General features: G+C 46.8%; 2 protein-coding genes across 5 annotated transcripts in view; one reads left to right on the top strand and one right to left on the bottom strand.

The window, feature by feature from the left end:
• Window positions 1–27,519, top strand: part of LOC142198387 (uncharacterized) — a 297,722-nt gene that overhangs the window by 146,258 nt on the left and 123,945 nt on the right. The window lies entirely within an intron of this gene.
• Window positions 1–27,519, bottom strand: part of LOC142198419 (uncharacterized) — a 76,591-nt gene that overhangs the window by 40,199 nt on the left and 8,873 nt on the right. For all 4 annotated transcript variants that reach the window (XM_075269455.1, XM_075269457.1, XM_075269458.1 and 1 more), the window contains 3 exons: window positions 22,504–22,598; window positions 21,479–21,587; window positions 12,217–12,311 (listed from right to left, as the gene is read on the bottom strand). In XM_075269455.1, the coding sequence (XP_075125556.1) occupies window positions 12,217–12,311; window positions 21,479–21,587; window positions 22,504–22,598 (299 nt within the window). The remainder of the gene's footprint in view (window positions 1–12,216; window positions 12,312–21,478; window positions 21,588–22,503; window positions 22,599–27,519) is intronic.

Here is a 27,519-nt window from a genome sequence, read left to right on the forward strand (position 1 = left end):
CCTGCAGCGCTGACAGGAGCCAGAGCTGCAGCTCCTGTGTCTCAGCCGTTGCTGCAGCTTCGGGGCCCCCTGTTGGTGGAAAGTATTCCACCAACAGGGGGCCCCGATCATTATACTCGGGGGTCCGAAAAGACCTCCAAGAATAATGATAGCAGCGGTAGCAGCTGTCACCGGGCCCCTGATGTCCCGGGCCCTGTGGCAGCTGCTACCGCTGCTATGGTGGTAGTTACGCCACTGTCTATGTATGAGCTGCCATTGCCGGGCCCTTCTACATTACAGCTGTGACCGGACCCTCTCCATTCTCCGCTGCTGATTTTCCCCCGCTCTGCCCACTGATACCATCTCTGGGGGCACCAGGTGGAGGCGGCGCCGCTCTACACTACCACCCGCACTTGGGTTATGACTTGTGCCTTGTGCCTTTCTCGGAGAGCCGCTGCCTGCACCAGACCCCTCCCCAGTGTAAGTCTATGTCCTGAGGAGGCCGATAGAGCTGAATACAATGGTGGGCGCAGAGCAATTATTATTATTATTTATTATTGTTTATTTATATAGCGCCATTAATCCCCTGGTGCTTTACATTTGGGGGTTACATACAATACACAGAATATACAGGTAGATATAATACTAACAGTGATCGGCTGGCACAGTGGGGTAGAGGGCCCTGCCCGCGAGGGCTTACAATCTATGGGGGAAGGGGGTAGAGACAGAAGGAGAGGGGGAGACTGTACAGATGGGGGTGCGGTGATAGTGTTATTGGAGGTTGTCATCTCCAGGCTCCACCATCAGGGCTCGTCTAGTGATGTCTGAGGCAGGAGGAGCGATGAGCCCCGAACCAGAGACACCAGGAATCTCCATGGCAACGGGCCAGGTCAGGAAGGTTATTGTATATGTATAATATTGTACGATAGACCAGAAGGGGGCGATATATTATATTGTATATAGTGATGTCATCTTACCTGTCCTGAGAGCAGCCAGTGAGCCACTGTATATATATATAGCCTGGGGTAATGGCTGATAACAGAGAGAACAAGACAACAGCACTGACCACCGAGCAGGAGCTGCAAGAGCTGAAGGACCTGTGATGATGTCACCGCTATCATGTGACCAGTACATGGGGGCGGAGCTCAGGAGAAGGATGAAGGACCTGTGATGATGTCACCGCTATCATGTGACCAGTACATGGGGGCGGAACTCAGGAGAGGAGAAGGATGAAGGACCTGTGATGATGTCAACAGTATCATGTGACCAGTACTGGGGGCGGAGCTCAGGAGAGGAGAAGGATGAAGGACCTGTGATGATGTCACCGCTATCATGTGACCAGTACATGGGGCGGAGCTCAGGAGAGGAGAAGGATGAAGGACCTGGGATGATGTCACTGCTATCATGTGACCAGTACTGGGGGCGGAGCTCAGGAGAAGGATGAAGGACCTGTGATGATGTCACCAGTATCATGTGACCAGTACATGGGGGCGGAGCTCTGGAGAAGGACCTGTGATGATGTCACCACCATGTGACCAGTACTGGGGGCGGAGCTCAGGAGAGGAGAAGGATGAAGGACCTGTGATGATGTCACCAGTATCATGTGACCAGTACATGGGGGCGGAGCTCAGGAGAAGGATGAAGGACCTGTGATGATGTCACCGCTATCATGTGACCAGTACTGGGGGCGGAGCTCAGGAGAGGAGAAGGATGAAGGACCTGTGATGATGTCACCAGTATCATGTGACCAGTACATGGGGGCGGAGCTCTGGAGAAGGACCTGTGATGATGTCACCAGTATCATGTGACCAGTACATGTCGCTGCTCCGGAAGGTTCTTCTCCTTACTTCACCAAACAAGAGGAAGACAAGACTCCACGGACTGTTATACCCCAACCCCCCCATACCCACCACTCACCCACCCGAATCCAACTCCCCCCCACTTTACTAGCTTTGGCAATGCCACATATCTATTCGGACGTGCCAATAAAGCTTGTTTGATTTGATTTACTCCTTGTCCTGTTCTTACAATCTCTTTATTCTTTGCCGATATCGTTTTCGCACCTTCAGGGAAACATCTAGAATATCGCCAACATATTCCGCAGCGCTGTACAATTTGTAGGGCTCAGGTACAGACAAAGAGTCACAATATGGACGAGTTCTGATTAATTCAGAAAATAATCTCATTTGCATATCATCAATCAAGGCCTGATTGGTTTTCTTTAGACACATTTGTCGGTGTCTGGGGCAGAAAGACGCAGGTTTAGAAGGAGCTCTGCAGAGAAGGTCGGAGGGTGGGTAGGACAGATGAAGAGTTTGTTACTAACAGGGGTGGTCGGAGGTGAGAAGTCACTTCTGCTGGAATAAGACCCCGAGGAGCAGCAGAACCAGATCGCAGTACAGACAGTTGAGTATGCTTTTTCTTTAACCTTCCCCAGCATCCTTGCAGAAAACTGTATATCCTGGACAACCCCTTTAAGATACAGCTCTTGTGCAGACAAGGCCTGTATTTCTCCAACCCTGAGGTAATCGCTACCAGAAATGCCGTCTTCCAAATTAGGAATCTAAGTTTAGAGTCTGCCATAGGCTCAAATAGGGGAAGAGTTGGGCCAAGGATGAAGACTTCTCTTTTTAGGGATAACCTAGTCTGAGAAAGTGAAGGGTGTGGTGTGGGAGGACAGGTATGTTCCAGCCAGGCAGCTAAAGGGTGTACGGTAAGACCCACACCAGGGAGGTTGGCTGGGTAATGCCTTATATAGTCTGTGTGTCAGGACTAGGAGTGTGATACCCGTGGTTGTTGCCAAGGTGGGAGTCTGGTAGCCAGGCTCCTGTATAGTCAGGCAACAGTTTCTTATGGTTAGTTAGCTCTCTGCCGAGAAGGCTTTTGTTTTGTTCGTTTGTACCTTTGCAAAGGCAGTTTATGCAGCTCAAGTGAAATAAATGCTGAACTTCAGAGTAACCCAGTGTCTGTGTCCCTGTTTCCTGCACTGCTACAAGCATCTGCCTGAGCGATTCCCCACATATGGTGGAGGATGCGGGCATAAGTGCAATGACACATACACAAGCTGAAATAGAAAGCCACGGCTATGGAGGAGGTTGTGAAGCAGCTGATACTGGCTAATCAGCAGCAGCAAGGGACTACCAAGATGTTACAGCAGAGGCCAAAGCAGTGCAACAGGAGACCAACCAGCTTTTGGCCAAGCAGATGTCCATGTTGCTGGCTGCTCAGCAAAAAGCCGACCCAGCAAAGCCAGATCAGGACGCCAGGAAAGAGGTCCATAAAGCGTTGACAAAGATGACGTCAGAGGACGACGTAGAGGCCTATCTGACTGGTTTTGAAAGAGTGGTCATCTGTGAGAGGCTTCCAACGCAGCTCTGGGCAGAGGTGTTGGCTCCTTTCTTAGTTGCGGGGCCTGAGCAAGCCTATTTTGATCTAAGTGAACAAGATGCATGCGACTACCAGCGGGTGAAGGCAGAGATCCTGGCCCAACTGGGTGTGGATGAGCATGTCCAGGCTCAAAGAGTCCACGATTGGGAATACCAAGAGGTGTTACCCCCAAGGTCACAAATGCATGACCTTGTACACAGAGTGTGGAGCGGGTCATCGTAGACTGGTACCTGAGATCTCTACAAGGTAAGATCCAGCAGTGGGTGGGGCATGGAGACCTAAGTAATGCCAATGCATTGGTAGGGTTGGTGGAGCGATACTGGGCTACACAGTCCCTTAGGAAAGAGCACCACCAGATCCCACAAGCTCCAAAGGTCCAATATTCTTCAGGCTCCCCAAGATAAGGTAGTGACCCAGGGGAGGAGGACTGTCATCTGCTTAGATTGCCACGAGCTGGGCCATATTGCAGCTAATTGTCCCCGTGCCTCAGAGCCCTTGGAATGCAGCCATGAACAGAGGGTGTCCCTCTATGCTGCACCTGTATACACTGCTGCCATTCCAGCTACTGCTGATGAGTGCCACCTGTGCCAAGTGACCGTGTCTGGGTGCCCAGTGGTGGCACTACTGGATTCTGGCAGTCGGGTGACCCTTCTCGGCTTCACCTGCCATTTCCTCTAGGGTAGACATAGAGCCACAATCCTCTTTGAACATGGTCACCCCTACAGCAGGAACCCTAGAGTCCTGGTCATTAGGTTCAGGCTCAAGGACCTGACCAGACAACACTTGTGGTATTCTTGGGCCTGCAGCCTTTGACCCTTGCTTTCCCCGCCAGAGTCCAACACAGGGGAAAGTCTTGTCCCAGAATAAGGTTATTTGGCAAGTTATTAACAACCCCTACCTCATGTCGGCTCTCTCCACAGGGGGTCTGGATGGAGACAATCATAGTTGGGTAGTCCCTTATATCTCCATGTATGCACAGGACCCCTACTGTGCATCCAGTGACAGTCCCGTGGTCAACACAGGTCCCAATAAGAAGGCTGGTACTGAACTTCAGATGTCAGATTTGAAAGTGTCTCATGATGACTTTGGTACTGCACACCAGGATCCTACTCTGCAATGGGCCTGGGAAAATGTTAGTGTTATCAATGGTGTGTCTCAGCACCCAGGCGCTGATGAGGTGTTCCCCCACATGGTTGTCAACCAGGAGTTGTTATACCGAGTTGACAGGGTGCGAGGTGAGACCTTAGAGCAATTACTGGTACCCCAGCCTTATCGCCGGACGGTGCTGGAGTTGGCACATAAACATGTGCTAGGGGGTCACCTAGGTGCCTCAAAAACGCTGGACCACATATTGCAGCATTTTTATTGGCCAGGGTATATCATGAGGTTAAAGTGCTTTGTGAAACATGTCCAGACTGTCAGTTGCATGCCCCCATGGCACATTTTTGAAGCCCCCTGGTACCTCTGCCCATTATTGAGGTGCGCTTTGAAAGGATTGCCATGGACTTGGTAGGTCCTTGAGTTAAGTCCGCTCGAGGGCATCAGCATATTCTGGTAGTCATGGACTATGCTACCCGATATCCTGAAGCCATCCCTCTACGGCACACGTCAGCAAAGTTGATAGTCAAAGAGTTGTTCACCATGTTTTGCCAAGTGGGACTACCCAAGGAAATCCTCACAGATCAGGGCACCCCGTTCATGTCTAAAGTCACCAGGGAATTGTGTAAACTTTTTAATATCAAACAATTGCGTCCATCTGTTTACCATCTCCAGACAGACGGGTTAGTAGAACAAAACCCTAAAAAATATGCTGAGAAAGGTGGTGAGCAAGGATGGAAGAGACTGGGATGTTCTGTTACCCTATCTGATGTTTGCCATCCGTGAGGTACCGCAGGCTGCCACTGGGTTTTCACCTTTTGAGTTGGATTACGGCAGACATCCAAGGGGTCTCTTGGACGTTGCCAAAGAGACGTGGGAGCAATAACCCACCCCCCACAAAAGTGTTATTGAACATATTGCTGGTATGCAGGACAGGATAGCGGCAGTCATGGCCATGGTTAGAGAACATCTGCAGGAGGCCCAAAAGGCTCAAAGCCGTGTTTACAATAGGTTGGTGAGGGTGAGGACCTTTAAACCCGGTGACCGAGTACTTCTACTCATTCCCACAGTGGAGAGTAAGGTTATGGCCAAATGGCAGGGCCCTATGAGGTAATGGAAAAGATGGGGGAAGTGAACTACAAGGGTCATCAGCCAGGTAGGAGAAAACCTGAACACGTCTATCATATAAACCTGCTAAAGGCGTGGAAAGACAGAGAGAGTCTGCTGTCAGGGAACCAGGAGAGTCTGCTTACAGGAAACCAAGAGAGTCTGCTTACAGGGAACCAGGAGAGTATGCTTACAGGGAACCAAGAGAGTCTGCTTACAGGGAACCAGGAGAGTCTGCTTACAGGGAACCAGGAGAGTCTGCTTATAGGGAACCAGGAGAGTCTGCTTACAGGAACCAAGAGAGTCTGCTTACAGGGAACCAGGAGAGTCTGCTTACAGGGAACCAGGAGAGTCTGCTTACAGGGAACCAGGAGAGTCTGCTTACAGGGAACCAGGAGAGTCTGCTTACAGGGAACCAGGAGAGTCTGCTTACAGGGAACCAGGAGAGTCTGCTTACAGGGAACCAGGAGAGTCTGCTTACAGGAAACCAAGAGAGTCTGCTTACAGGGAACCAGGAGAGTCTGCTTACAGGGAACCAAGAGAGTCTGCTTACAGGGAACCAGGAGAGTATGCTTACAGGGAACCAGGAGAGTCTGCTTACAGGGGACCAAGAAAGTCTGCTGACAGGGAACCAAGAGAGTCTGCTTACAGGGAACCAGGAGAGTCTGATTACAGGGAACCAGGAGAGTCTGCTTACAGGGAACCAGGAGAGTCTGCTTACAGGGAACCAGGAGAGTCTGCTTACAGGAAACCAAGAGAGTCTGCTTACAGGGAACCAGGAGAGTCTGCTTACAGGGAACCAGGAGAGTCTGATTACAGGGGACCAAGAAAGTCTGCTTACAGGAAACCAAGAGAGTCTGCTTACAGGGAACCAGGAGAGTCTGATTACAGGGAACCAGGAGAGTCTGCTTACAGGGAACCAAGAGAGTCTGCTTACAGGGAACCAGGAGAGTCTGATTACAGGGAACCAGGAGAGTCTGCTTACAGGGAACCAGGAGAGTCTGCTTACAGGGAACCAGGAGAGTCTGCTTACAGGAAACCAAGAGAGTCTGCTTACAGGGAACCAGGAGAGTCTGATTACAGGGAACCAGGAGAGTCTGCTTACAGGGAACCAGGAGAGTCTGCTTACAGGGAACCAGGAGAGTATGCTTACAGGGAACCAGGAGAGTCTGCTTACAGGGAACCAGGAGAGTCTGCTTACAGGGAACCAGGAGAGTCTGCTTACAGGGAACCAGGAGAGTCTGCTTACAGGGAACCAAGAGAGTCTGCTTACAGGGAACCAGGAGAGTCTGCTTACAGGGAACCAGGAGAGTCTGCTTACAGGGAACCAGGAGAGTCTGCTTACAGGGAACCAGGAGAGTATGCTTACAGGGAACCAGGAGAGTCTGCTTACAGGGAACCAGGAGAGTCTGCTTACAGGGAACCAGGAGAGTCTGCTTACAGGGAACCAGGAGAGTCTGCTTACAGGGAACCAAGAGAGTCTGCTTACAGGGAACCAGGAGAGTCTGCTTACAGGGAACCAGGAGAGTCTGATTACAGGGAACCAGGAGAGTCTGCTTACAGGGAACCAAGAGAGTCTGCTTACAGGGAACCAGGAGAGTATGCTTACAGGGAACCAGGAGAGTCTGCTTACAGGGAACCAGGAGAGTCTGATTACAGGGAACCAGGAGAGTCTGCTTACAGGGAACCAGGAGAGTCTGCTTACAGGGAACCAGGAGAGTCTGCTTACAGGAAACCAAGAGAGTCTGCTTACAGGGAACCAGGAGAGTCTGCTTACAGGGAACCAAGAGAGTCTGCTTACAGGGAACCAGGAGAGTATGCTTACAGGGAACCAGGAGAGTCTGCTTACAGGGGACCAAGAAAGTCTGCTGACAGGGAACCAAGAGAGTCTGCTTACAGGGAACCAGGAGAGTCTGCTTATGGGGAACCAGGAGAGTCTGCTTACAGGGAACCAGGAGAGTCTGCTTACAGGGAACCAAGAGAGTCTGCTTACAGGGAACCAGGAGAGTCTGCTTACAGGGAACCAAGAGAGCCTGCTTACAGGGAACCAGGAGAGTCTGCTTACAGGGAACCAGGAGAGTCTGCTTACAGGGAACCAGGAGAGACTGGGTGCAGTCTGGACTCATGTCCAGAATAATTTAAGGATCTCTCAGGAAGTTTCTAGGGTAATGTCTAATGGGAGACGTCCTGTTTTCTCTGTTTGTGAGAAAGTATGGCCGTACTCAAAAAATTTGAAGCTTAAGGTACTTTCTCATAAGTTAGGTCCTAAATTTCCTCATAAGTTAGGTCCTCAGGTTTCAGTATAAAACCAGAAGAAACCTGACAGACCCCTTTATAGTCTATAGAGTCTGCAGGTTTTCGTGAGTAACCTATTTTTAAGCAGACAGGGTCTCCGTCTTTCAGGTCCCCATTCGGGCCTGAATGCTACTGTGAACCTAGTGTAAGATGAGAATTGTTGTAAATAAGTATGAAAATTATAGAGAAAGAAACCTGTCCCTGAATACACAATAAAATGCAAGTGTTGTATCTTCAGAATTTTATAGCTGGTCCACAGGTAATTTCGTATTATTACTTATTGCTTATTCACCTCTCTCTTCTCATCGTACCCAAGTAGATATTATCCTATTGGTGTGGTACCTATGGATGAACAAGAATGGAGGGTTCTCAGATGCCCAGTCAAACCTGGGTTCTGGCCCATCAAGATGCTGGAGATGCAGAACTGGCTGTGGATGTTCTCAATGAAATGGAAACTTTGTAGACAGTAAGGCCTCATTCATACTTGTAGATTTTAGCCAGTATCTTGCATCAGTATTTAAGATAAGATCATCCTTTAATTGTCCCAGAGTGGGGAAATTTCAGTCTGTTACAGCAGCATAGTAATACAGATACAGGATAATACACAGGAATATATTACAGGACACACAGACTGAGGAGAGAAGATATACTAGGAGTCCATAGCAGCTAAGGAGGAGAAGAAGGAAGACTTCAGGGTCACTTAGTTCTCTGTGCGGAGTGATCTTCGCTTGGTCTGATGTAGATTATACAGCCTGGTCGCGGTTGGAAGGAATGACCTGCGATAGCTCCTTCTCACACTTGGGGTGAAGCAGACGGTCACTTACAGTGCTGCCAAGGTCTCATACATGAGGTGGGATTTTTTTTTCTCCCACATGGAGCTCACCACAGACAGTATCCTTCTGTCACCCACCACCTGTACTTAAGAAACCAAAACTTGGAGTGGAACATAAACAGAGAAGCATCATGGAAAGATCTGCACGTCTTCCTGGTTTGGAATATACTCCTAGTTGATAAGTCCTCATATGATATGGAATATACAGTTTACACGCAGCATCCTTCCTTATCACGGTCACTCTGGATTCTCCTGCAGTGTGGGGGGAATGTATGAATCCAGTAAGAAGCAGCGAGGGGCATGGGGACAGTTCATCTTCACTCTTCTTTGCCATGTCCACAAGACATGTGTGGACATATTCTCCAAGGGACATAGAACTCAGATATGTAGCAGGTCTGGACTAATTCCTCCCAAAAATAAACTCTCTTAGGCTCAGAAGAACTATTTATTTATCATCGGTGGTGAATCCCGAGGATATAAAAATGAATGCAGGGCTGAGAAGCTTCATTGTATGGTCCATGGAAATCTCAGATCACACATTGAAATGTGGTATTACTATCCAGGAAAACTCGACGAGAACCTGCTTTAATGGTTTCTTTCACAGAGGCCGAGGATCTTCATGGAAAGCTAAATATGGCGCTGATGCTTTGAATGAGTCCGTGTGCAGTTCACACTCAGTCTGAGCCATCCCAGTTCTTCCTGCTAGAAATGATTCAATAATATCATTTGAGATGTTCCCGGAAAAAAATAAGGAAAAAAAAAAAATTAACGTAGGGTCAAGAAGCTTTGCTGAATGGTTCACGTAAATCTCAGACGACACATTGAAATGTTGTATTACTGTGTGGGAAGAACAATCAGAATGGAGCGCGTTAGAGTTCCTTTCGGAAGGGCCGAGGGTTTCTTCCTGATGTGAAGGATCAGATTCCAAATTTGATTTCCATGTAAAACATTGTCAACATATTGGACCAAAATATGACTTCTCTCCCGTGTGACTCGCCTCATGTTTAATAAGACGTGATTTATGTGGAAAACACTTTCCACATTCTAAACATGAATATGGCTTCTCCACTGTGTGAACTCTCTGATGTATAACAAGAACTGATTTTTTTCTGAAATATTTCCCACATTGTGGACATGAAAACGGCTTCTCTTCTGTGTGAGTTCTCTTGTGTGTAAGAAGACTTTCATTGGCTTTAAAGCACTTCCTGCATTCAGAACATGAATATGGCTTCTCTCCCGTGTGACTTCTCAGATGATCACTAAGGTTGGATTTATAAATAAAACATTTGCCGCATTCTGAACATGAATATGGCTTCTCTCCTGCGTGACTTCTCTCATGCTTAAATTGACTTGATTTGTGAGTAAAACATTTGCTGCATTCTGAACATGAATATGGCTTCTCTCCTGTGTGAATTCTCTCATGGGTAACTAGACCTGCTTTATCCTTAAAACGTTTCCCACATTCTGAACATGAATATGGCTTCTCTCCTGTGTGAACTCTCTGATGTCTAATATGACTTGATCCATCTGCAAAACATTTCCCACATATTAAACATAAATATGGCTTCTCTCCTGTGTGACTTCTCTCATGTTTAATAAGATCAGATTTATTAGTAAAACATTTCCCACATTCTGAACATGAATATGGCTTCTCTCCTGTGTGGATTCTCTTGTGTGCAGAAAGGCTTGACCCTTGTGAAAACTCTTTTCCACATTCACCACACTTAAACCTTTTCCCCTCTTTCTGGCTGGTGTTTGTAGTCACAATCTGGTGGTCAGAAGGTTCCTCATGATTCGGGGGATTATATGATGGATCTGTACTGTGACGTCCTGGATGTACATTAGGGGTAATGAGGTTTTCTCCTGAGGAGCGCTCCATCATATCTTCATCTTCTCCTTTATCACTTACTGATAACATGAAGTTTCCCCCAGATATTGCACTGAAATTTTCTGTAGAATTAAAAATAAATTTCATCATTTTCCTTTCACACAAAAATTTTGGAAACACTCAAGTAGTTTTTAAGTTGAATCCAGAAGTGGATACAGCAGGATGGATTCTTCTCCATTCATGACTCCGTACCTGTGGTAAAACCTCCTGGAATCTCCTCCTCCACTTCCCTCTTACACAGGTGATGGCCCCTCATCCTCTCTTCTTCAGCCTCCGCTTTAATATCAGTCACATCTTCTCCCTGATTTCTGGCAATGCCTCCATCTGTAGGAAACACACAGTGATGGGATAGATTGCCATGTGATGAGGAGATGATGGGAGTAGTAGTATCTAGAGGAGAAAGTCTCCGCTCCTTACACTGCTGATCAGTCCAGGAATCCGTCTCCTCTTCTGCTTCTTCTTTAACCTCAACCTTAATATCCATCAGATCTTCACCCTAAACAGGGAAGAAATAATGTAAAATGGCCTTTGCTTTGGTCACTTTATGGTCAGATGATAGTCAGATGTTACCGCTATCTACCTGCTGACTGTCTGGTATATGTATGAGTACAGGAGCAGCGAGCTCCACCCCCTATATAGATGTACCCCAGGACTCAGCAGCGCCATCTACCTGCTGACTGTCTGGTACATGTATGAGTACAGGAGCAGCGAGCTCCACCCCCTATATAGATGTACCCCAGGACTCAGCAGCGCCATCTACCTGCTGACTGTCTGGTACATGTATGAGTACAGGAGCTCCACCCCCTATATAGATGTACCCCAGGACTCAGCAGCGCCATCTACCTGCTGTCTGTCTGGTACATGTATGAGTGCAGGAGCTCCACCCCCTATATAGATGTATCCCAGGACTCAGCAGCGCCATCTACCTGCTGACTGTCTGGTACATGTATGAGTACAGGAGCGGCGAGCTCCACCCCTATATAGATGTACCCCAGGACTCAGCAGCGCCATCTACCTGCTGACTGTCTGGTACATGTATGAGTGCAGGATCGGTGAGGTCCACCCCCTATATAGATGTACCCCGGGACTCAGCAGCGCCATCTACCTGCTGACTGTCTGGTACATGTATGAGTACAGGAGCGGCGAGCTCCACCCCCTATATAGATGTACCCCAGGACTCAGCAGCGCCATCTACCTGCTGACTGTCTGGTACATGTATGAGTACAGGAGCGGCGAGCTCCACCCCCTATATAAATGTACCCCAGGACTCAGCAGCGCCCCCTACCTGCTGACTGTCTGGTACATGTATGAGTACAGGAGCGGCGAGCTCCACCCCTATATAGATGTACCCCAGGACTCAGCAGCGCCATCTACCTGCTGACTGTCTGGTACATGTATGAGTACAGGAGCTCCACCCCCTATATAGATGTACCCCAGGACTCAGCAGCGCCCCCTACCTGCTGACTGTCTGGTACATGTATGAGTACAGGAGCGGTGAGCTCCACCCCCTATATAGATGTACCCCAGGACTCAGCAGCGCCATCTACCTGCTGACTGTCTGGTACATGTATGAGTACAGGAGCTCCACCCCCTATATAGATGTACCCCAGGACTCAGCAGCACCATCTACCTGCTGACTGTCTGGGACATTCTCCTCCGGGCAGTCCTGGGAATACAGAGGACTCAGGGGACATCTCTCGGGGGGATTTCTCCTACTGGATCCATCTGTGGAGACACAAACACACAGTGATGGAATAGATGAGTGGCTGGAGATCTGTCAGTACATTGTAATGTAGACGTTTTGCAGTGTATTTTAGTGAAATCGCTACTAAAATTCAGTTTAATCTTGTAAAGGTAAAAGGTTTTTCTCTAGTATTTCGGACTAAATATTCTAACAAAGCCGCACATTTTTATAATCATCGTGTCCTTGACCTGAACTATAAGATTGTTGTGCAGGTAATTTTCCTATAGGACTGTGTGTTGTGAGGTCTCACTCCCTTCTGGTCCTCAGGTGGGTCACATGACTGACACTTTGGATCTACCAGTGGGGCTGTTGAGACGGAGTTGGGATAAACTTTGAGTGGAGTCGGAGAAATAAAGTTACTGATTTCAGCTTCAAAATAAAACTCTTAATTCCATTCCAGATGATTACTTTTGTATCAGTGATTCGATGCATCGTCTGTTACATATTATAGGATCACTGGATCCCGCTGCTCTGCAGACAAATTGGTTTAGACATGAGAACAATTGATCTGGACTCATTATGGGCTGCTGAAGTTGATGATGGTCAGATTGTGATATTGGCTGGTCATGATACTTTTGATGTTTCTCACAGCCTTTGCATCATCTATTAGAAGTGAATCATCTCCAAATGACCAATAGAAAGAGGCCAATAACGGCCGGCGATCCCATCCTAATGGAACTCAGGTTTCAGACTCCAACAGTGGAATCCGCTAGCAGATGATGTTCAGATTTCTTTGTTCCGGGACCCTGAAAAGCATCTTGTCCAATGCTTCTTCAAGGAGGGTGACCTTGTTGTACACGATAACTTATGGAAGTTCTCAACGTCAGCATCAACCCAGATGAGTGGCGGCCATTTATCAATCCATCCAAGCGGAGTCCTAAAGCCGTCTCACTGCACAATGACAACGCTCTACCGAAGGAAACCTATAACATGAAGCAGCTTCTCAGACCCATAAACTGTGATCACCATGTGTGGTGACTTGAAGGTGGTTGCGCTCGTGCTCAGTCTGTAGGGTGGATACACAAAGCGTTGTGGCTTCCTTTGTGAATGGGATCAGACCATTACAAGAAGAGAGACTGACCACTCTGACAATCACTGCAGTCAGGGACCAACAAGGATTCTGTGACCTCCATTACATATCAAACTGGGTCTTATGAAGAACTTCGTAACGGTGATGGACAAAAGTGAAGAAGCTTTCAAGTATCTCCTATGTAAGTGTCCAAGGTTGAGTGAAGCAAAGATGAAGGAGTCTTTATTGGTCCTCAGATTCGTGCACGTCTTCAAGATGATGAGATTCATAGTTTGCTGCGTGGTAAGGAAACGGCTGCCTGGGACACAATCTGGTGAGTAGCAAGTAGGGTTGAGCGATCGTGTTCGGAAAAGATCAGATTCTGATCGGCGATCAAGAAAATTTCACGATCACGATCAGAATTACGAACACGATCTTTTTAGGTGGGATCGAGATCGGTGATTATTTCCCAAAATGCTTTGCTACTGGCCAAGCATTGTGGGAAAAGCTTCACACTGAGTATACGCTCCGCTCATTCTGCTGAGTATACGCTCCGCTGCGGTTCCATAGGAATGAATGGAAGCAGCCAGCACACAGCCTTAACCCCCCTGCGCGCCAACTGCGTCCATTCATTCTAATGGGAGACTAGCTAACATCTCTAGTAACTACTTACCTGCAGAGATGGCTGGTCCGGTGCCCGGTGTTCTCGTTCTTCTTCGCCTCGCTGCCCCCGCCTCCCAGGTTAGTGTTAAAGAGCTAGGAAGAAGCGGGAGCTTGTGACTTAGAGTGTGGGTGGGTACAGGGCGGGGAGACGTGACGTCTCCCTTCCCAGTACCCGCCCACACTCTCCTAACCTGGCAGGGGGCAGCGAGGCGAAGAAGAACGAGAACACCGGGCACCAGACCAGCCATCTCTGCAGGTAAGTGGACACCAGGGGGGACTAAGTAGCCAGACGATTAAAAAAAAAAAAAAAAAAAAAAAAAAAATCACTACACAGCGTGGATTCTAACAATTAAAGCGTTCACTTGTTAGATTCCATGCTGTATAGTGAATAGGATTGCTTTTAAAATCCGATCTCTGATTAGTAAAAAAGATCCCATTGACTTGCATTGGGATCGAGATCGGGTTTGAATGAAAAATGATCGGAAATCGGATTTCAAAATCGATCCTGAAAAGTCAAGATTGGCTCAAACCTAGTCGTAAGAAATCTCCTAGGAAATCCCAAGGCAGGTCACTAAGAAGAATTGGTGGAAAATCTCCTCAAGGAACATAAAACATGGGATGTAATGTCTCTAAAGATTAAAGGGAATGTCCAGGATAAACTGATGATTAACCCCTGAACTAACCCCCCCCCCCCCTTCCTCCCTAACTTTTAATTTACTTCAATAAAAAAAATTCTATAATTACCCATATCTGTGGAGCAGTCATGTGACCACCCCAAGGACACTTTCTAATAATCTGGTAACGTTCCGTTTCACTGCTTCCGAAACAGAATGTCATCAATACTCCCCCCCTCCCATTCCCATCAATACTTACCAAGCCTTCCTCTGTCCGGGATGGCTCCTCCCCTCTTCCTGTCTTCTAGTAGTGGGCGGATTAGATTAGCTAGAGAGACGGATGGTGGGTGGGAGGAGCTAGAAATGGGCAGGATCAATAGTGTTAGCGAGGCGGTAGGCGTTAGGCTAGTGAGGATGGGTGGGGCTAGGTTAGTGAGACAGGGAGGGTGGGAGGGGCTAGACTTAGTGAGACAGGGAGGGTGGGCAGGGCTAGGCTAGCGAGACAGGGAGGGGCTAGGCTTAGTGAGACAGGGAGGGTGGGCAGGGCAAGGCTAGCGAGACAGGGAGGGGCTAGGCTTAGTGAGACAGGGAGGGTGAGCTGGGATAGGCTAGTGAAACAGGAAGGATTTTGTGACAGAATGACATAGGAGTGGGGGCTAAATGGGAGGGAACTAGTGTAGCAGCTACACCGGAAGCTGCACAACAGGAAGCCAACACCAAGTAGACAAAAGCAGAGGATGCATCATCTGCCAGAAACAACCAGAAATGGCTCCAAACACTGTTAAGTACACTGAGTGTACTTATTTACCCATCACTAGCACTAACAGGCCTTTTAAAAAAAAAAAAAAAAAAAAATTCTGCCTGGAAAACTCTTTTAATTTCTTGCACTCTCATCTAGACTTCTTTGCATCGAACTGTGGAGCCGTGAGTAATGAACGTGGTGAGCGATAAATATAGCAAGCGATTTCACCAGGAAACTGCAACTATAGAAGAAAGATATGAGGTTATATGGAAGTCATCAATACTGGCAGACGACTGCTGGAGAGTCACCAGAGACAGTCCGATGACTGACTACAAGAGACGTGTGAAAGAGCCGAGTAGCCAATGAATGAGGACAAGAACATATTAGCCAAAATATAATGTAATTTGTACAAGTGCTGAGACGCGTCTGTACATTACAGCTGATCTTATATACAGAACAACTGGCCTCTGCCCGCGACTTCGTCTGTGTGCTCTTGGCGTCAATGATCCGCCGGCTATATTCAGCAGTTTGTTACATCATTTACTGTCATAGGGATCAATCTCTGGGTTATTAATCCTTACTGCTCCTCACTGACCTTCAGCCATTTATGAAGGATCGGAGTAGGACTGTGGAGATACAGTTGGAACCATACTATACTATAGGTCGTCCTGCACGGACCCCGCTCAGCCCCACCAAGGAAAACATCAAACTCAGAATACAGCAAAACAAACGATTTTATTTTTTCTGCAAAGTGTCTTTATTGCACAAACGGGATGAAACACAAAGTTGTAAGAAGTTATTTCTACCACATGGTCAATAGCTCAGAAAGCAAATCTGATACAGATAGGAAGTTACAGGGAGTCTGTCATTGGCTCTAGTGATTTGTACTAAGCGTATATTTGCGTAGCCTCTAGACAGACCTGCTATTCATTAATCCTCCCAGCCGCTTTTATTAATATACTAATCATCCAGCACGGAGCACCGGAAGTCTCTGCGATGTTCCCTGAGCACCTCTGGTGTGATGACGTGTAAAGAAGGGGGAGGGGAGAGCAGGGAAGGCTGATGACACAAGCGGTGCTCAGGGAACATCTCAGAGACTTCAGGGGCTCCGTGCTGGATAATTAGCATAACGATAAAAGCAGCCGGAAGGATTAGTGAATAGAAGGTATGTCTGGAATAGTCTTTCTAGGGCAGTAGTTCTTAACCGGGGTTCGCTCAAACCCTAGGCCATATGCACGGATCATTTTGTGTACCAGTAAAAAAAAAAAAAAAAAAACATATACCTAGGTCTTGAATTTGGAAAGAAATCATATTCGATTTATCACTAAAGAAGGGTTCGGTGAATGTGCAGATGAGACTGGTGGGGTCGGTACCACTGATCTAGAGGCTGTGCAAATATACGCTCAATGACTAGAGCCAATGACAGACTCCCTGTAACCAACACAGAGAGAATGGCGCCATTAAAAAAACTTCAATTTATCCTGCAAAAAAAATGCATCAGATAGCTACAAGAAAAACTCAATGTGTTCTGGCTTGTGGAATGCAAAGAAAGTTTTGTTACATCTAAAAGTATCGGAGTCCATAAGGGATGAAAGGTCTGGACGTTATTACTACGAGGCTTTACAAGGCTTCAGACAATAACTCTTTGCCCAGGGTGAAGACATCACCTCTATGGGCCAATTCACACAGTCCTATTAGGAAAGAGAAGCAGGGTCCATGTCATGGCCACATATCTTGGACGGACTGCCCCTTGGCTGAAGAAACTAAGAAATTAGGGAAGAAATATACAAGGATAGCGGGTAGACAACGCACAGAGCTTACACTGTAACCTGCACAGCCTGGGACCAGATGGCGGCTCATCATCAGACAATCCACTGGGAAGTCTTGTGGTCTTTGTACTGGAAACTGTAGGAGGAACATCTGTCATAAAGACTGAAGCGGAGCAGCAAGTAGACCTCGTAACAAGACCCAAAATATACCAGGAAACCCACCAAGGAGAGCAGAATAACATGGAGGGATCGGAAATGCCTGGATCTGTCCCATCAAGATGCTGAAGAGATGGAAAACTGGCCGTGCGGGTTCTTCATAGAAGAGAAGAAACCAACATCTCCATAGAAGAGACTAGTAGACAATAAGGTTTCGTTTACACTTGTGTATTGTCAGTATTTATGGAGAAAAGTATTGTGGAAAGATCTGCATGGTTTTCAGGTTTTGGATCTACTCCAAGGTTTCAATATTATTACGTCCTTATAGAATATACAGTCTACATGCGGCGTCCTTCCTTATCACGGTCACTCCAGATTCTCCAGTAGTGTGGGGGGGAAAATATGAATCCAGTAAGAAGAAGCGGGGGGACAGTTCATGGCTTTGGTAGTAAACAAGGATCTTCTCTTCTTCTTGATATCAACATGACTTTCCTCCTTAGATCCCGTCACATTGACCTCGGGGGATAGTATTTGGGAGTTTGCCAGGTCTGAGCTAATTTCACTCAAAAATAAACTCTCTTAACCAACTTTTAGGAACAATTTTCTTTTATTATCGTGGTTTGACTCTGGAAACCACGAATAACACAAGGCCAAGACCCCTCAGTGTATGATCCAAGTAAATCTCAGATGGCATCAAGTTACTATCCAGGAAGACTGATCAGAATGAAATATCCTTTTATGTTACTTTCACGAGAACCTAGAAAAACAGAAGTAAATCTGGCTCCATCCATGTTAACGGGTCCATGGGCAATTCACAATGGCTGATCAAATCAGATTCCACACAATTTGTCTGTGCCGGTCACTACAGCGAGGCCTCCGGTCTGTGCCGGTCACTACAGCGAGGCCTCCGGTCTGTGCCGGTCACTACAGCGAGGCCTCCGGTCTGTGCCGGTCACTACAGCGAGGCCTCCGGTCTGTGCCGGTCACTACAGCGAGGCCTCCGGTCTGTGCCGGTCACTACAGCGAGGCCTCCGGTCTGTGCCGGTCATTACAGCGAGGCCTCCGGTCTGTGCCGGTCACTACAGCGAGGCCTCCGGTCTGTGCCGGTCACTACAGCGAGGCCTCCGGTCTGTGCCGGTCACTACAGCGAGGCCTCCGGTCTGTGTCGGTCACTACAGCGAGGCCTCCGGTCTGTGCCGGTCACTACAGCGAGGCCTCCGGTCTGTGCCGGTCACTACAGCGAGGCCTCCGGTCTGTGCCGGTCACTACATTGGCTGCCTATTCATTATAGAATAAAATATAAAGTTCTCCCCCTCCCCCACAAGGCTCTCCATAATGCCGCACCTCCCTACATTTCCTCCCTCATCTCTGTCTACTGCCCATCCCCCGCTCTCTGCTCACTCAATGACCTAACACTTACATCCTCTATTATCAGAACCTCCCCCGCTCGTATACAAGACTTCTCTTGAGCTGCAGAATACGTTGGCACTATATAAATAAAATTTATTATTATTTATTGTCAGAATGTGTAAGGACACGCCCCTTTGACATGGGGAAGGTTAACAGGTTGTCTATTTATTCATACATTTCCGGTAGAAATAACAGAGGAACGGCACATCATGGAGTTATAAGAAAAGATGCTCCAGAATTGTTCTTAGTATTTCCTAGAAGGGACAGGTCAGGAGGGCGAGGACAGGTCAGGAGGGCGAGGACAGGTCAGGAGGGCGAGGACAGGTCAGGAGGGCGAGGACAGGTCAGGAGGGCGAGGACAGGTCAGGAGGGCGAGGACAGGTCAGGAGGGCGAGGACAGGTCAGGAGGGCGAGGACAGGTCAGGAGGGCGAGGACAGGTCAGGAGGGCGAGGACAGGTCAGGAGGGCGAGGACAGGTCAGGAGGGCGAGGACAGGTCAGGAGGGCGAGGACAGGTCAGGAGAGCGAGGACAGGTCAGGAGAGCGAGGACAGGTCAGGAGAGCGAGGACAGGTCAGGAGAGCGAGGACAGGTCAGGAGAGCGAGGACAGGTCAGGAGAGCGAGGACAGGTCAGGAGGGCGAGGACAGGTCAGGAGGGCGAGGACAGGTCAGGAGAGCGCACCACAGATCAAGAGAGCAGACAGATCAGGCAAGGGCACAGATCAGGAGAGAGGATACAACAGGATGGAGGACAGGTCAGGAGAGCGGGCAGTGTAATAAGTGGGAATATCCTGCTAGGTTGTTTTGGAATTTCACACATTCATAACATGAATATGGTTTCTTCCTAGTGTGAATTCTCTGAGGAGTTTTAAAACTTGGTTCCATTGTAAAACATTGTCAACATCTGGAACTTTTAAATGGCTTCTTTTCTGTGTGACTTTTCTCATGTACAACAAGATGTGATTTTTGTGAAAAACACTTTCCACAACCTGAACATGAATATGGCTTCTCTCCTGTGTGATTTCTCTCATGTCTAATAAGATTTGACTGATAGCTAAAATATTTTCCACATTTGGAACATGAATATGGCTTCTGTCCTGTGTGATTTTTCTTATGGCCAATAAAATGTGATATAGATGAAAAACATTTCCCACATTCTGAACATGCATAAGGCTTCTCTCCTGTATGACTTCTCTCGTGTTCAACAAGATGTGATTTCTGAGTAAAACATTTCCCACACTCTAAACATAAATATGGCTTCTCTCCTGTATGACTTCTCTGATGTTTATCAAGATGTGATTTCTGAGTAAAACATTTCCCACACTCTAAACATAAATATGGCTTCTCTCCTGTGTGAATTCTCCGATGTACATAAAGATTTGAGCCGTGTTTAAACTCTCTTCCACATTCCCCACACTGAAATCTTTTCCCTACTTTCTGGCTGGTACTTGTGGTCACAATCTGTGGTTGGTCAGAAGGTTCCTCATGATTGGGGGGATTATATGATGGATCTGTACTGTGACGTCCTGGATGTACATTAGGGGTAATGAGGTTTTCTCCTGAGGAGCGCTCCATCATATCTTCATCTTCTCCTTTACCACTTACTGATAACATGACGTTTCCCTCAGAGATCGCACTGGGATTTTCTGTTGGGGTTACAAATGGATATTATGATTTCCCCTACACATCACAATTTTGGGCACAGACATGTAGTCTTTGTTGCAGTTAAGTTACAGCTAGAAGTGGATCCAGAAGGACGGAGAAGTACAAGGCCGTGTTCACACCTGTGTTGGACATTACATTAGGAGCCTCCTCTAAAACCTCAGAAGGAAAACTTCTGCAGAATTACGCACAACACAACAAATACCCAACATCCCCCGTTATGATCAGCTGTGTCCATTTGGATCTGTTTCCACCATATGACAGATCTCCATTTTTCTGCTATAGGTCCTACAGAGCTGTCTCATAGACTTCATTAGGATTTCACTGCAGTACTTACACATGCCGCTGCTGTATATACGGTGAGTGATCAGTGCAGCTCGTGCTTTGTAAACATTACAAGACTCGTACTGTCTTGGAACAGGTGATCTGCAGGGGTCTACCAGTGTTGGACCCCTAGAGAACTATCATAATAGAAGTCTATGGAGATCGAAATGGGGAGGATGAACCAGAAGCTGAGTGAGGCCCGATTCAGCAAGCAGCAGTTGTCTCCTCATGTTTCGTGCAGAAATCGAGTGAAAACCACATGGACCTCATTATAGTCTATGGGGTCCATGTGGTTTCTTAGGTAGCTGCTTTTTAATGCATATAGGTTTCCATTCAGGTGATACCCAAGTGGACTCCACAAACAGAAACCCCAACGCTGATGTGAACTGAGCCTGAGAGAAAGCAAAGACAAAGAAAGAGGCTGCTGCAGATAACAACAAGTTTTGTATCTCACCCCAAGTGTTTTATTCAGGACATAGATACAAAGTAGATAAGCTGGATGAAGACGCCAGTCCATCAAGTCCAACCTGTAACCTACAGTCCCCTAAAGCGCTGATCACTGAGGCTCCTGCCAATTGACCCATTTCAGGGAATAAATTCTTTCCCAACAGATCAGAACTTCTCTATAATGTCCTATAAAATATGATCTCAAAGACAGAAAATCTCTGCCCATTCACAACACGTAACACAGCAGATCACTGCGCCCCCCTTCCCTCCAGAGTGTAATTGTAATGGAACACTAAGGGGGAACCAACCATAAGTAACCTGGGACTTCTCCTTCTCCATTCATGACTCCGTACCTGTGGTAACACCTCCTGGAATCTCCTCCTCCACTTCCCTCTTACACAGGTGATGGCCCCTCATCCTCTCTTCTTCAGCCTCCGCTTTAATATCAGTCACATCTTCTCCCTGATTGGTCAGAGGTCACAATTCAGTCCAATACATCAGAAATACAGAAGGGAAATACCAGATCAAAATAAGGAGCGGCGAGCTCCACCCCCTATATAGAAGTACCCCAGGACTCAGCAGTGCCATCTACCTGCTGACTGTCTGGTACATGTATAAGTACAGGAGCGGTGAGCTCCACCCCCTATATAGATGTACCCCAGGACTCAGCAGCGCCATCTACCTGCTGACTGTCTGGTACATGTATGAGTACAGGAGAGGCAAGCTCCACCCCCTATATAGGTGTACCCCAGGACTCAGCAGCGCCATCTACCTGCTGACTGTCTGGTACATGTATGAGTACAGGAGAGGCAAGCTCCACCCCCTATATAGGTGTACCCCAGGACTCAGCAGCGCCATCTACCTGCTGACTGTCTGGTACATGTATGAGTACAGGAGCTCCACCCCCTATATAGATGTACCCCAGGACTCAGCAGCGCCATCTACCTGCTGACTTTCTGGTACATGTATGAGTGCAGGAGGGGCGAACTCCACCCCCTATATAGATGTGCCCCAGGACTCAGCAGCGCCATCTACCTGCTGACTGTCTGGTACATGTATGAGTGCAGGAGCGGTGAGCTCCACCCCCTATATAGATGTACCCCAGGACTCAGCAGCGCCATCTACCTGCTGACTGTCTGGTACATGTATGAGTACAGGAGCGGTGAGCTCCACCCCCTATATAGATGTACCCCAGGACTCAGCAGCGCCATCTACCTGCTGACTGTCTGGTACATGTATGAGTACAGGAGCTCCACCCCCTATATAGATGTACCCCAGGACTCAGCAGCGCCCCCCTACCTGCTGACTGTCTGGTACATGTATGAGTACAGGAGCTCCACCCCCTATATGTACCCCAGGACTCAGCAGCGCCCCCTACCTGCTGACTGTCTGGGACATTCTCCTCCGGGCAGTCCTGGGAATACAGAGGACTCAGGGGACATCTCTCGGGGGGATTTCTCCTACTGGATCCATCTGTGGAGACACAAACACACAGTGACGGAATACATGAGCTGCCGGAGATCTGTCTATACATCAGACACTTCTAGGGTTACTTATGGTCAGGGGGTTTTATGACAACTGAGCAGCTAAAAATACCCCCGGTCTATCCCCTATGAGCGTCTATGAGGCCAGATACATAACACAATGTAATGTAGGGGGTTTGTAGTGTATAAGTGACTAAATAATCTCACAGTGAAGTTGGGACTAAAAACCAGAATAAAAACAAAAAGAACATAAATAACATTTTCCAGAAAACAATCCTTATATGACTTACAGTTACAATATCCAGATATTTCACATTATATACTGTAAGGGGGTGAACCTAGAGGGCGCTGTAGAGGGACCCAAAAAGGACTCTAACCACACCCAGAGAGAAAGGGGCTCCACCCCAGAGGGAGTGCACACAGAAGGAGAAGGAGGTCTGTCCCCAGAAGACTGGATTCCAGAAAGGACTTTGACCCAGACTGGTGAGATGAAACCTCAGAGTACCTTGCCCTTGGTAGAACAGTCAGGGTTGAAGCAGTGAGGTATTGCCCTGTGTGTGGGCTGGTTGTTGTTTTTGTTCCTGTATACGCTGAATAAAGCCACTGATTTTGGTTTACATCATCTGATCTGCTGTTTATTTGGCCCCCAGCGCCACCAACACCTCTGTAAACGCAGGAAAACCGCTTACCTTACCTTTCGTGCTAAATTAACCCCAATTGTCATAATACATACAGTGTTGGCCAAAAGTATTGGCCCCCTGCACTTCTGTCAGATAATCCTCGTGTTCTTCCAGATAATGATTGCAATCACAGATTCTTTGGTATTTTCTTCATTTAATTTGTCTTCAATGGAAAACCACAAAAAGAATTGTCAAAAAGCCAAATTGGATATAATTCCACAGCAAACATAAAAAAGGGGGGGACAAAAGTATTGGCCCCCTCAGCCTAATACTTGGTAGCCCAACCTTTAGACACAATAACTGCACACAACCGCTTCCGCTAACCAGCAATGAGTTTCTTACAAGGCTCTGCTGGAATCTTAGACCCTTCTTCTTTGGCAAACTGCTCCCGGTCCCCCCTGTCAGGATGCCTGGTAAATAGATCAATGCCTGATCAGTAGTGAATTTTAGTTTTTGGAAATGAAGGCTATTCCATGCGAGAAATTGCCAAGAAACTGCAGATCTCCTACAAGGGTGTGCACTACTCCCTACCAAGGACAAACAGGCTCTAACCAGAGTAGGAAGAGAAGTGCGAGGCCGCGCCGCACAACTGAGCAACAAGACAAGGACATCACAGTCTCTAGTCTGAGAAATCGTCACCTCACAGGTCCTCAACTGGCAGCTTCATTACATAGGACCCGCAGAACGCCAGCGTCAGCGTCTACAGGGAGGAGGCGACTCCGGGGTGCCGGCCTTCAGGGCAGAGGGGCAAAGAAAAAGCCAGATCTGAGACTGACTAATAAAGGGAAAGATTAATATGGGCAAAAGACACAGACATTGGACAGAGGAAGATTGGAAAGAAATCCTATGGATGGACGAATCCAAGTCTGAGGTGTTTGGGCCATGCAGAAGAACTGAGAAGATGCTGGAAGAGCCTGAGGCCATCGGTCAATGGTGGAGGGAATGGGATGGGCTGGTAAAGGGGGAGATTTGTACAAGGCAAAAGGGATTGGGAATATGGAAAGCTATCACTCCATTGTGCACCGCCATGTCATACCCTGTGGGGGGCGCGCCTGATTGTAGCCAATTTCATCCTACAACAGGACAATGACCCAAAGCCCCCTCCAAATTATACAAGAACTATTTAGGGGAGAAGAGGCAGCTGGTATTCTATCTGTAATGGGGGGCCGGCAGCTGGTATTCTATCTGTAATGGAGGGGGGGCAGCTGGTATTCTATCTGTAGTGGGGGAGGGGGGCAGCCGGTATTCTATCTGTAGTGGGGGAGGGGGGCAGCCGGTATTCTATCTGTAATGGGGGGGCAGCTGGTATTCTATCTGTAATGGAGGAGGGGAGCAGCTGGTATTCTACCTGTAATGGGGGGGGGGGGGGCGGCAGCCTGTATTCTATCTGTAATGGGGGGAGGGGCAGCTGGTATTCTATCAGTAATGGCTGGCGCAGTCACCAGATCTCAGCCCCATTGAGCTGTTGTGGGAGCAAAAAGTGCCCATCAAGCCAATCCAACGTGTGGGCGGGGCTTCTGGAAGCATCGGAGGAGGAGAAATGTCTCCAGGTGACCTCAGCAAATTACCAGCGAGAAGGCCAAAGGTCAGCAAGGCCGGAACTTACTGTAAAATTCAAAGATGATAAGTGTACAATCCTAGCAGGAGACAAGGTTATAGTCAGTGTAACTGCAGGAGAACAATTATATCATCTAGACACAGTACAGGAACAGGTGAAGTTATGTACACATGATCATAAGGATTGTATTCATGTATGGCATAGACGTCTAGGACACCGACATCCTGAAAGTATAATGGCATTACAGAAGAAACATCTGACAAAAGATCTATTAATATCTAATTGCTCAATGACCATGAGGTGTGAATGTTGTGTAAGATCAAAAGCTACAAGAGTGTCAATGTCTAAAGAAAGTGAAACAAGAAGCAAAAGACCACTTGACTTGGTACATACTGACGTATGTGGACCCATGAAAGTGACCACATCAGGAGGTAATAGATACATGGTGACTTTCATAGATGACTATTCAAGATACACAGTCACGTACCTAATAAAGAACAAAAGTGAAGTTTTCAGTAAATTACAAGACTATGTGACAAAGTCGAGTAACAAGTTTCAAAGGAAGCCAATCATCATTAGAAGTGATAATGGAGGTAAATTTACAGGACACCAAATAGAAAACTACTTAAAACAGAATGGAATAGAGCATCAAAAGACTGTTCCATACACACCCGAGCAGAACGGGGTAGCAGAAAGAAAAAACAGAACTTTGACTGAAATGATAAGATGTATGCTGACAGATTCCAAACTACCAGAGAGATATTGGGGTGAAGCAGCAATGACGGCCACTTATCTGCAAAACAGACTTTTTTCAAGAAAACTGAAAAAGACCCCATATGAGCTATGGCAAGGTAATAAACCGAGTGTGAAGCATTTAAGAGTTTTTGGTTGTAAAGTCTTTGTGTTTATTCCAGAAGAGAAACGATCCAAACTTCAAAACAGAGCCGTAGAAGGAATATTTGTTGGATACTGTGAAAACTACAAAGGATACAGAATCCTAGATCCGAAGACAGACAGAGTTACAGTGAGTAACAGTGTGACATTCATTGAGGATCTAAATGATGACGTAATGACATCACTGGAAATGAGAAATGACAAAAGCAGTGATATCAATGCAGGAATATCTGATGAGAAAGAAGTGGAAATTGCCAAAAATCAAAACTCTGAAAGTAAAGAGATACAAGAACAGGCAAACAATGAACCAAGACGTTCAATAAGAGAGAACAAGGGAAAACCACCTGTACGTCTTTCATACAAGGCGAGTACAAACAAGATATATGAACCTACATCTTGGGAAGACATATCAAAACTCTCAGAAGAAGAAGCTAACAAATGGATAAAAGCAACAGAAACCGAAATGAAATCCATGCGTGATAATAAGGCCTGCACACTGACAGAATTACCAGAAGGAAGAAAAACTATAGGATGTAAATGGGTTTTTAAGGTAAAATATCAAACGGATGGCACAGCTGAACGATATCGAGCGAGACTCGTAGCTAAAGGTTATACTCAGAAATATGGAGAAGACTATGATGAAGTTTTTGCACCAGTCGTCAAACATACTACAATTAGAACCTTGTTTGCAGTTGCAGCAACAAAACAAATGCAATTGAGACATCTGGATGTAAAGACAGCGTTCCTAAATGGAAATTTAACAGAAGATATCTACATGGAACAACCTCCAGGATACAAAGATGAAAGAAAACCAAACATGGTTTGTAAGCTACAGAAAAGTATCTATGGTTTAAAGCAAGCCGCTAAAGCCTGGAATGATAAAGTCACAGAAGTGCTCACAAATGAACATTTTCAAAGAAGTAAAGCAGATCCGTGTCTATACACAAAGAAAAAGGGAGACAGATGGATCTATGTACTGATATATGTGGACAATATTTTAGTTTGTTTTGAAAAAGAAAGGGATGTAACAAATACAGAAAATTCTTGATCAACACTTTGAGATCAAAGATTTAGGAAGTGTGAAACAGTACCTAGGGATACAAATAGAAAGAGAAGAAGATGGAAGTTATCTTCTTAACCAAAGTCACATGATTCAGGACATCATTGAAACATTTGGATTGAAAGATGCGAAACCAATAAAGTCTCCAATGGAAATCAACTATCTGAAGGAGATGAACAGTGAACAATATATGTTGCCGGACAACGAACAGTACGGAAAGGCAATGGGAAAATTACTGTATCTTGCAACTGTTACAAGACCAGACATTGCAGCAGCAGTAGGAATTTTGAGCAGAAAGGTGTCAAAACCAAATAAAATGGACTGGAATGCCGTAAAGAGAGTAATACGTTACTTGAAAGGAACTATCGATGTTAAACTAAAACTACCTGCAAGTAACAAATGCATTTTAACTGGATACGTGGATGCAGACTGGGCTGGAGATACACTTGACAGAAAATCTACCAGTGGTTGTTTTCTTACTCTCAGGTGGACCAATTAGTTGGGCTAGTAAAAAACAACCAATAGTGACACTGTCGACAACAGAAGCAGAGTATGTTGCCGCAGCACAAGCAGCTGAAGAAGTCTTATGGTTGAGACAACTACTGACAGACTTAGGGAGAACAACTGTTGGAACCAACAAAGTTGTATGAAGACAATCAAGGTTGTATTGTTCTTGCTCAGACGGAAAGAGTTAATCCAAGAACAAAACACATTGATA

Source organism: Leptodactylus fuscus, chromosome 3 (assembly GCF_031893055.1).
Source record: "Leptodactylus fuscus isolate aLepFus1 chromosome 3, aLepFus1.hap2, whole genome shotgun sequence".
NCBI classification, from domain to species: Eukaryota; Metazoa; Chordata; class Amphibia; order Anura; family Leptodactylidae; genus Leptodactylus; species Leptodactylus fuscus.